At 42.8% G+C, this 10985-nt stretch overlaps 1 protein-coding gene across 1 annotated transcript; it reads left to right on the top strand.

Annotated features, from left to right (window-relative positions):
• Positions 1-3679: 3679 nt before the first annotated feature.
• On the top strand, positions 3680-4126 carry LOC141619057 (uncharacterized). Its single transcript, XM_074436090.1, has one exon. It carries the CDS (start codon positions 3680-3682, stop codon positions 4124-4126), a length of 447 nt encoding a protein of 148 aa, XP_074292191.1.
• Positions 4127-10985: the final 6859 nt, after the last annotated feature.

Raw genomic sequence — 10985 nt, 5'->3', positions numbered from 1 at the left:
CAATACAAGTGATCAAGCGGATTGGGGAAATGGCATACAAGCTCGAGCGCCCTACCTGGATGAAGTGTCACTCGGTGTTGCATGTGAGTTGCTTGAAGTTGTACCATCCAGGTCCAGAAGATCATACCCGCAACAAAAGCAAGCGTGCAAACATTTGTTCCAACCAACTTTCAGTAGCATCAACCGACTGAACCAGCCTTGAAGACTTCCAGCGTTGCCGAGGACGACAACAGATTAGGTGGGGGAGAGGGTAACGAGCCGCTAAAACCCGCACAATCTCTAACAATTGCGCGCACGATCCGTTCACTTCGAGCCCTTAGACTTTATGCTTCTACTTATGTATTTTCTTTTCTGTTTTTTTAGTCATCTGGTACTCCAAGATTACTTCCTGTGTGTCGAATATTGCAGTCTTGTTTTTAGTTTAATATACGTTTTTGGGCGTTTAGAAAACGTATCGCTATTCTGCACAGTCAATGTTTCCTACTACCAGGCTTGTAATATCAAATTTCCCCTCTTTGGGGAGTACTAGTCAATGAATATGCTTCCCACCCAATTGCCTTCTTATTACTTGTTGCTTGCATTCTTATGAACGACTCTTGCCTTCATAACTTACTAACAAGCATGTGTGTGTGTGTGTCGAACGTTGATGATCGAGACCAGGATCCCGACTCACGCAAACCCAGATTGATTACAAATGCTGTAGTGCTTGACAAACACTAGTGCTTGACACTCTCGCTAGCATTCGTGTCGTGAGTTTAGACAAGGGTGCACTCCACGACCCGGCGCAAAGTTCAGGCCCTGACACACTACTCCACTACATGTTGTTGCTTGTATTTGTGTCAAAGTTTTTACATCATATATAACGTGTAACAGAATTGGGCCCCTAAATTTCGAGGGCCATGTGCGGACGCACGGGCTGCACACCCTAAAGGCCGGCGCTGAATGCAACCTGCTATGGAATGGTGGCATTATGTTCAAAAATGTGAACATAATGAGCATATATATTGGTATTACAAATTTTCTCTCTTATTACAGGTTTAAAAAATGTTGTTGACATTTTTATCAAAAATGTTACCAAAGTGTAAATGCTAACATATTGTTCAAGAATGGCAACATAACTTGTAAAGTTTAATGGTTTCCTACTACCATTTCCATGTTACATAATTGTAAATGCTAATAAATTCTCAACTCGCCTACTACCATTCCCATGGTTCATTTACATGAGCATACAAAGTATCTCTCGACTTTGGGGGTACCAGGAACATCCGCTCTGCGAGAAGTTGCTTTCCTAATACTGAAACTAAGAGCATGTGAGTGTTTCTTATACATCTCGTAAATAAGTTCCCATTTTTCTACTTTCATTCTCAATAGTGACTTCGAATAATCTGTACCTACATAAGTTTACAAGGTGACATTATGTAATACCTCAGATTTATGAGTTGTTGGGTACTCTATCGAGTAAGTTAGTTTGGCGTTCTGGAGGGTGTTGTGCCTGATGGATACTCGATCGAGTAGGCGGTACTCGATCGAGTACCTTAGTTACTCGATCGAGCAAGTCGGGTTATACGAGTTTTTTGCCAGGTTTGATAGCAACGCGTGAAATGTTATATAAAGTATTTTCGTCAATTGTATTACTTTTTACCTCATTCTAAACCTTTTTACAAAAGAAAACAAAGCAACGTCGATTTCTTTTCTCTTATTGCTATCAAATCCAAGGGCAAGAGTCGTCGGATTTCGGAGTTCTTTATACAGTTGAGATCGTCGTATTGTGGGTAAGGCCCTTATACCGTTTTTATGTCAATTCATTGGTTTTGTTTAAACCCTAATTGGGTGAATTAGTGATTATTAAAAGTATTGTTGATTATAGATTGTAATTGTATGATTATATGATTATAGGAGGTGATTTCGTAGAGGAACGCTTTTGATCCGCTGCTTGTGTTGATTTTAGTGATTGCATTCCAGGTAGGGTTTCCCTACTCAGTTATTGTGTAAATGATTATAAGATGGTTGTTGATTGATTGGCATGTGATTATATCGTAATTGGTTTTGGTATTGTTGGTTTTGTGATTGTTTATTGTTGATTGTCTGTGGTTCGCGAGGTGCGCCCTCGGCTAAGTGGACTCACTTGCGGGAGTGGCTTCACGCCCTTAATTCACCCCTTGTGGTTCCTATCACAAGGGGGATGCGCACATTAATGGACATGGGTTATTCGCTCGATGGAGATGAGCGGGACGTAGGTGGGAACGATTGCGGTCCCCCACTGGCGGTGTGGAATATCTGTTGCGATGGATATTCTGGTAGGGCTACACACTTTAGTGTGTAGTCAGATGATTGGTGATGTGACGGTGTTGTAGGATTGTGATTGTGTAACTGTCTGTTGTTTGTCTTATATTGTTTATACAGTAACTAACCCCGTTTAAATGTTTTGAAAACTGTGGTGATCCATTCGAGGATGGTGAGCAGTTGTTTAGCAGGTATGGCTTGGATGCGTGCGGATTAGCTGGGGATGGAGTCACCACGAGTCAGATAGTAGTCTTCCTCTGTTGTGTCATGACATTTTATTTACTTTAGATGGTTTGGTTTGGAAGAGTTGTATCGTACTTCTTAGTTTTGGTTTTGATGTAAACACTTTAAATTTATTTACTTAAATTACGTTTCTTGATGGTCACTTTTGATTAATATGCCTCGGGTAACCGAGATGGTAGAATTCTCATGCACTAGGTGGTCTTGGTAAGGCACCTTGGTGTATGGGGGTGTTAAAAAGTGGTATCAGAGCGACGATTTTGGAACCTGTAACTAATGGACTCAATGAATGTAGAGAGTTAAATTAAAATGAACTCGGGTAGGAGTTGTTAGGAACTAATGCAAAAGCTTGAGAGACGTCCTAAAGTCGCGAACTCGCCCTACAACTTTGAACCGGTCACTATCGGGTGTCATGGAATCGCTAATTGTTTATTTTGGTTCATATTCATATGTTGGTGGAAGTGTATGATGGATGGTGTGGTGGAAAAGATGAAAGTAAATGTTGCATGATAATATGATTTGTTGTTTAAGCATGTTTATGTGATGAAAGTGGATTTATAATGTTGTGATATTAGTAACATGTGAATAGGGGTTGTAGTGTATAAGTATGTTTTTGTTTCTACGGAAAGTTATAAAGTTAAAGGCATGCGGGTAGTGTAGTATCATCAGCATGACTCGATTGAATAGGGGAAACTCGATCGAGTAGGGTGGACAAGATCGAGTATGTTGAGCTCGATCGAGTGGGTATAAGTATACGTTGGGCAGTAGCTACTAGAGTCCTGCTACTCGATTGAGTAAGGGGAGTACTCGATTGAGTGTCCGGTACTCAACCGAGTACATATGTGACTCGATCGAGGACATTTTATGACAAATCTGGGTAAGTTCTGGAGTTGGGGTACTCGATCGAGTTAGTGGATTACTCGATCGAGTGACTCCTACTCGATCGAGTATGTGTGGTTACTCGATCGAGTAAGTTCTGTGCGGGTCATATTTGTTTTGAGCCGTAGGCTATGTGCTTATGTTTATCTCCCTTTTATAACTTAAAGATATACCGCCAAAGAGATCAGCTTTGTACGTGAGGGCACAGGAGATGAGCGTAGAGGAGATCGCCAAGATGCTTTAGCATCAAGAAGCGCTTACCGAAACCCTCAAAAAGATGGGGAAAAATAAGGAGGCCGGGGTAGACTTTGCCAAGATGAGCACTACGATATCTCGCTTCAACCCCACTAACTATATGGGTACAGGTGCGCCGATTTTGCTCGACAACTGGCACCGTGAAATAGAGAATATCTTGGGAGTGGTACACTGTCCGGAAGAGTTTAAGGTGGAACAAGATGCGTTCTACCTGAGAGATGCAGCTGGGGAATGGTTGGATAAGGTAAAGGATAGTGCTTTAGACATCTACATGAAGCAGGGTAAGACTGCAATCCTGTGGTCTGAGTTCGAGAGGGCTATGAGGCAGGAGTTCGTTCCGGAGCATGTTTGCAGTAAGCTACGTGATGAGTTTGATTTCTTCAAGATGACCGGGGATATGACGGTGATCGAGTACTACTATAAGTTCAACGAAAAGGCCAGATATGGTAAGGATATGTGGCTAAATTAGGAGAATTTAGCACTTCGCTTTGAGAAGGGGTTGACTTACCAGATTATGGAGAACCTACCAGCGGGGACTCTTACCGATGTGAAGGAAGCTTATGAGAGGGCTGGACGGGCTGAGAGATTGGTCGAGATGGCCAAGGAAAACAAAGAGAGAGGCTCTTAAAAGAGGAAGTCTGAGACTGATGGCGGTGTCCAATCCAGTTACAAGCGGGGTAGCAACAATCAGGCAAGAGCCTATTCTTTTGGGTCAGGTTTTAGTGTAGGTTCTTCATATCGGCGTGGTCGTGGTAGTCGCAGCAGCTGGGGTATGAGATATTTCAACTGTGGTGGTGTGGGTCACAAGAGGCATGAGTTTACTAGTGCAGAGGCGAGAGGCTTTCAGAGACTATCACAGGGAAGCCTTTCACAGGGACCGACGCAGAGCTATGCTAGGAACTGACCAGCTGGGTCATGGAACAATCAAAGAGGGCAGACTAACAACAATCGTGGGTTCAACCGCAATGGTACGGTGGTAATTCATATTAGAAACCGGCGGCTAACAACAATTAGGGGTCAGCTGCCAAGCCTTCTACATCTGCCAGTACAGTACAAGGGGTGGTCAAAAAAGTAGTGGCAAACTGTTTATGATGGACAAGTAAGCTGCTGAGGATAATGCACACGGGATCACTGGTACTTTTCTTGTTAACAACGTTTCTACCTTTGTTTTGTTTGATTCGGGGGCGTCACCCTCGTTTGTATCATCGAGTCATGCAAGATCTATGGTTTTGAGAGAGTTTGAGTCTGTAAAAGATGAGGTTTTTAAACCGTCGGGTGAGTCTGTGTCTTGTGGGAAGTTGTATAGAGGGGTGTCCATGGTTATTGGGCAAGTTGATCTTCCAGCTGACTTGTTGGAGTTTCCTATGTATGGATTTGAGATGATAGTCGGGATGGACTGGTTGGGTAAGTATAAGGCCAGGATACACTGTCACCAAAAAAAAATATTTAAGAGGTCCTAAGGGAGCTAGTGTGTCTTATCGTGGGTTTGTTATCAAGCCCAAAGTCAAAGTGATTGCATCGCTGACATTGAAGTCTTACCTGAGGAAGGGGTGTCCTTTGATCCTATGCCATGTGAAAGATACTCACATGGTAGAGCCGACAGTAGATCAGATACCAGTAGTGGGAGAGTTTCCAGATATTTTTCTAGACGAGATACCGGGTTTACCACCGAAAAGGGAGATCAATTTCAGTGTGGAGTTGAAACTGGGGACGGGACCGATCTCTAAGGCCCCGTACCGTATGGGTCCTAAGGAGTTAGAGGATCTGAAGAAAAAGTTGAATGATTTGGTGGACAAGGGATACATTAGACCAAGTGTATTGCCTTGGGGTGCACCGGTCTTGTTCGTGAAGAAGAAAGAGGGCAACTTGAGGTTGTGTATAGACTACAGAGAGCTAAACCATGTCACGGTGAAGAACAGGTATCCTTTGCCGAGGATAGATGATCTTTCTTACCAGCTGAGTGGAGCAGGTTTCTTTTCGAAGATTGATCTAAGGTCAGGGTACCATCAGGTGAGGATTTGGGATGAAGACATACCAAAGACAGCTTTTCGATCGAGGTATGGTCACTATGAGTATGTGGTGATGTCGTTTGGGTTGACTAACATGCCAGCAGTGTTTATGGATCTGATGAACCGGGTTTTTAGCCAGTACTTGGACCAGTTTGCGGTGGTGTTTATAGATGATATCTTAGTATACTCCAAAACTTTACGTGACAACCAATTGTATGCTAAGTTGTCTAGGTGTGAGTTCTGGTTGGCGAAAGTGGCTTTTCAGGGCCATGTGATCTCTAAAGAGGGTGTAGTTTTGGATCCTTGCAAGATTGAGGCGATGTCTAACTGGGAGGCACCAAAGAATGTGGCCGAGATTAGGAGTTTCGTGGGTTTGGCAGGGTACTATCGGCGGTTCGTGAAAGACTTTCCAAGATTGCCAGGCCTATAACAGCGTTGATGAGGAAAGAGAACAAGTATCATTGGGATGAAAGTTGTGATTTCATTGGGATGAAAGTTGTGAGATGGCGTTCCAAATATTAAAGGAGCATTTGACCACAACCCTAGTCTTAGCTTTACCTGAAGGGAGTGAGAACTTCGAGGTGTATACAGATGCTTCGAAGAGCGGTTGGGTTGTGTGTTGATGCAATACGGGAAAGTCATTGCCTATGCTTCTAGGCAATTGAAGTCTTATAAGGAGAACTATCTGACGCATGATCTAGAGTTAGGTGCAGTTGTGTTTACTCTCAAGATTTGGAGACACTATCTTTATGGGGCGACCTTTAAGGTGTTTTCCGATCACAAGAGTCTAAAGTACATCTTTACTCAAAAGGAGTTGAACATGAGACATAGGAGGTGGATGGAGCTCATAGGAGACTATGACATGGATATCATATACCATGAAGGGAAGGCTAATGTGGTGTCCGACACGTTGAGCGGGAAAAGTGTGCATTCTCTATGCACAGCTATGTCACTGATGAGGCTGAAAGATGAAGTGACCAAGATGGGGATACATGTGATACAGAAATGGGATGCTAGAGGTGATTTGACAGTTCAGCCGGATCTTTATGATGATGTTCGCAGGAAACATGCTCTTAATTCTAAGATTCAAGAGTGGCAAGCAGGAGTAGAGAAAGGGACATTGTCTCATTCTCTATTCATTTTGATGGAAGTGTTCGGTCTTATGGGAGATGGTGTGTACCTAAGGATGAGGAGTTGAAAAAAATAATCATGACAGAGGCTCATTGCACACCATATTCAGTGCATCCAGGTGGTGACAAGCTTTATAGAGATCATAAGAACACATTTTGGTGGCCTGGGATGAAGAGGGAGACAACTAAGTTTGTGGCTAGATGCTTGACTTGCCATAGGGTCAAAGGGGAACAGCGAAGATCGCAAGATAAAATTCGGTCTCTTGAGGTACCTGAGTGGAAATGGGAATCTATCTCCATGGATTTCATCGTGGGTTTACCGAGGAGCCAACAAGGTAATAACATGATATGGGTGATCATTAACCGTTTGACTAAGTTAACTCATTTATTCCCATGAAAGATACGTGGAGTAAGGTGCAGTTGGCAAATGGCTACAGGAAGAATGTAGGTAGGTTACATGGAGTGCCAAAAGACATTGTGTCAGATCGAGATGCGAGATTCATTTCTCGGTTTTGGCAAGAGTTACGGGAATTGATGGGGACTACCTTGAACATGAGTAATGCATTTCATCCTGTAACAGATGGACAGATAAAGAGGAAAATCAAGACCTTGGAGGACATGTTGAGAGCTTGTGTGATGGAGTTTGGTGGTAGCTGGGAAGATAGGTTGGATCTGATAGAGTTTTTATTACAACAACGTCTACCATACGAGTATTAGGATGGCTTCGTTTGAGGCTTTGTATGGGAGGAGATGCAGGAGTCTTATTTGCTGGGATGATAGCACTGAGGCAGTGGGTTTAGGTCCACAGATGGTATAGGAGATGGTTGAACATGTATAATTGATTCGACAAAAGATGAAAGCAACACAAGATCGACAAAAGAGTTATGCGGACTTACATCGTCGGGCATTGAGTTCCAAGTTGGGGACAAGGTTTTTTTGAAAGTGTCACCTATGCATGGGGTTATGCAATTTGGTAAGAAAGGGAAGATAAGCCAAAAGTTCATTGGTCCTTATGAGATTTTGGATCGTGTGGGAGAGGTTACTTATCGGTTAGCTCTGCCACCAACTTTGGATCTTGTACATAATGTGTTTCATATGTCTCAACTACAGAAGTATGTGAGTGATCCTTCTCATATGCTAGAGGTTGAGAACATTGAGTTGGATGAATCCTTGTTTTACCATGAAGTGCCAAAAGAGATCCTAGATCGTAAGATTCGCAAGACTAGAACTGGGAAGACAGTGTTGCTAAAGGTTTTATGGTCCAATCACAACGTTTAGGAAGCAACTTGGGAGGTGGAGGAAGCTATGAAGGAACGCTACCCGTCTCTGTTTGATCAGGAATGTGTAGTTACGAGGACGTAACCATGTTTCTTTTAGGGGGTAGAAGATGATCGCATAAGGTTTTGGTACGGTTTTATGTCAGTTTTGGTAAAGTTAGTGTTTGTTTTGAGTCATAATGAGTTGTGTTTAAATTTTGTTTTTGAGTTTAGATTGTGTCGTTGTGTTATAATTGAGTTAGTAAATTTATTATTCGATATGGGTTTGAACTCCGGGCACGAAGTTCACTTTTAAGGAGAGAAGACTGTAATACCTCAGATTTATGAGTTGTTGGGTACTCTATCGACTAGGGCTTACTCTGTCGAGTAAGTTAGTTTGGCGGTCTGAAGGGTGTTCTGCCTGATGGATACTCTATCGAGTGAGGGCAACTCGATCGAGTAGGCGGTGCTCGATCGAGAACCTCAGTTACTCGATCGAGTAAGTCGGGTTATACGAGTTTTTGGACAGGTTTGATAGTAACGCATGAAATGTTATATAAAGTATTTCCGTCAATTCTTTTACTTTTTACCTCATTCTTAACCTTTTTACAAAATAAAACAAAGCAATGTCGATTTCTTTTCTCTCGTTGCTATCAAATCCATGGGATAGAGTCATCGGATTTCGGAGTCCTTTATACCGTTGAGATCGTCGTATTGTGGGTAAGGTCCTTGTACCGTTTTATGTCAACTCATTAGTTTTGTTTAAACCCTAATTGGGTGAATTGGGGATTATTGGGAGTATTGTTGATTATAGATTGTAATTGTATGATTTTGTGATTATAGGAGGTGATTTCGTAGAGGAACGCTTTTGATCCGCTGCTTGTGTTGATTTTGGTGATTGCATTCCACGTAGGGTTACCCTACTCAGTTATTGTGTAAATGATTATAAGATGGTTGTTGATTGATTGGCATGTGATTATATCGTAATTGGTTTTGGTATTGTTGGTGTTGTAATTGGTTGTTGTTGATTGATTGTGGTTCGCGAGGTGCGCCCTCGGCTGAGTGGAGTCACTTGTCGGAGTGCCTTCACGCCCTTGATTCGCCCCTTGTGGTTCCCGTCACAAGGGGATGTGCACATTAATGGACACTAGTTATTCGCTCGATGGAGATGAGCGAGGTTTAGGTGGGAACGGCTGTGGTCCCCCACTGGCGGTGTGGAATATATGTTGCGATGGATATTCTGATAGGGCTACACACGGCTACACACTTTAGTGTGTAGTCAGATGATTGGTGATGTGACGGTGTTGGAGGATTGTGATTGTGTAACTGTCTGTTGTTTGTCTTAAATTGTTTATGCAGTAAGTAACCCCATTTAAATGTTTTGAAAACTGTGGTGATTCATTCGAGGATGATGAGTGGTTGTTTAGCAGGTATGGCTTGGATGCGCGCGGGTTAGCTGGGGATGGAGTCACCACGAGTCAGATAGTAGTCTTCCTCTGTTGTGTCATGACATTTTATTTACTTTAGTTGGTTTGGTTTGGAACAGTTGTATCGTACTTCTCAGTTTTGGTTTTGATGTAAACACTTTAAATTTATGTACTTAAAGTACGTTTCTTGATGGTCACTTTTGATTACTATGCCTCGGGTAACCGAAATGGTAGCATTCTCATGCACTAGGTGGTCTTGGTAAGGCACCTTGGTGTATGGGGGTGTTACAAAGTGGTATAAGAGCGACGATTGTGGAACCTGTAACTAATGAACCCAATGAATGTCGAGAGTCAAATTAAAATGAACCCGGGTAGGAGTTGTTAGGAGCTAATACAAAGGCTTGGGAGACGTCCTAAAGTCGCGAACGCGCCCTTCAACTTTGAACCGGTCACTATCGGGTGTCATGGAATCGCTAATTGTTTATTTTGGTTCATATGCATATGTTGGTGGAAGTGTATGATGGATGTTGTGGTGGAAAGATGAAAGTAAATGTTGCATGATAATATGATTTGTTGTTTAAGCATGTTTATGTGATGAAAGTGGATTTATAATGTTGTGATATTAGTAACATGTGAATAGGGGTTGTAATGTATAAGTATGTATTTGTTTCTACGAAAAGTTATAAAGTTAAAGGCATGCGGGTAGTGTAGTATCGCCAGCATGACTCGATCGAGTAGGGGGAACTCGGTCGAGTAGGGTGGACTCGATCGAGTATGCTGACCTCTATCGAGTGGGTATATGTATACGTTGGGCAGTAGCTACTGGAGTCATGCTACTCGATCGAGTAAGAGGAGTACTTGATTGAGTGTTCGGTACTCAACCGAGTACATATGTGACTCGATCGAGTACGTTTTATGACAATTCTGGGCAGGTTCTGGAGTTGGGGTACTCGATCGAGTTAGTGGCTTACTCGATCGATTGACTCCTACTCGATCGAGTATGTGTGGTTACACGATCGAGTAAGTTCTGTGCGGGTCATATTTGCTTTGAGTCGTAGGCTATGTGCTTACGTTTATCTCCCTTTTATAGCTCAAAGATATGCCGCCAAAGAGATCAGCTTTGTACGTTAGGGCACAGGAGATAAGTGTAGAGGAGATCGCCAAGATGCTTTAGCATCAAGACGCGGCTACTGAAACCCTCAAGAATATGGGGAAAGATAAGGAGGTCAGGGTAGACTTTGCCGAGATGAGCACTACGATATCTCGCTTCAACCCCACTAACTATGTGGGTACAGGTGTGCCGATTTTGCTCGACAACTGGCACCGTGAAATGGAGAATATCTTGGGAGTGGTACACTATCCGGAAGATTTTAAGGTGGAACAAGCTGTGTTCTACCTGAGATATGCAGCTGGGGAATAGTGGGATAAGGTAAAGGATAGTGTTTTAGACATCTACATGAAGCAGGGTAAGACTGCAATCCCGTGGTCTGAGTTCGAGAGGGCTAT

This window comes from Silene latifolia, chromosome X (assembly GCF_048544455.1).
Source record: "Silene latifolia isolate original U9 population chromosome X, ASM4854445v1, whole genome shotgun sequence".
Classification (NCBI taxonomy): Eukaryota; Viridiplantae; Streptophyta; class Magnoliopsida; order Caryophyllales; family Caryophyllaceae; genus Silene; species Silene latifolia.
This window is presented reverse-complemented; position numbering and strand designations above follow the sequence as displayed.

Excerpts from the sequence above, each read along its gene's own strand:
- LOC141619057 (XM_074436090.1), top strand. The coding sequence starts at position 3,680 with ATGGGGAAAAATAAGGAGGCCGGGGTAGACTTTGCCAAGATGAGCACT.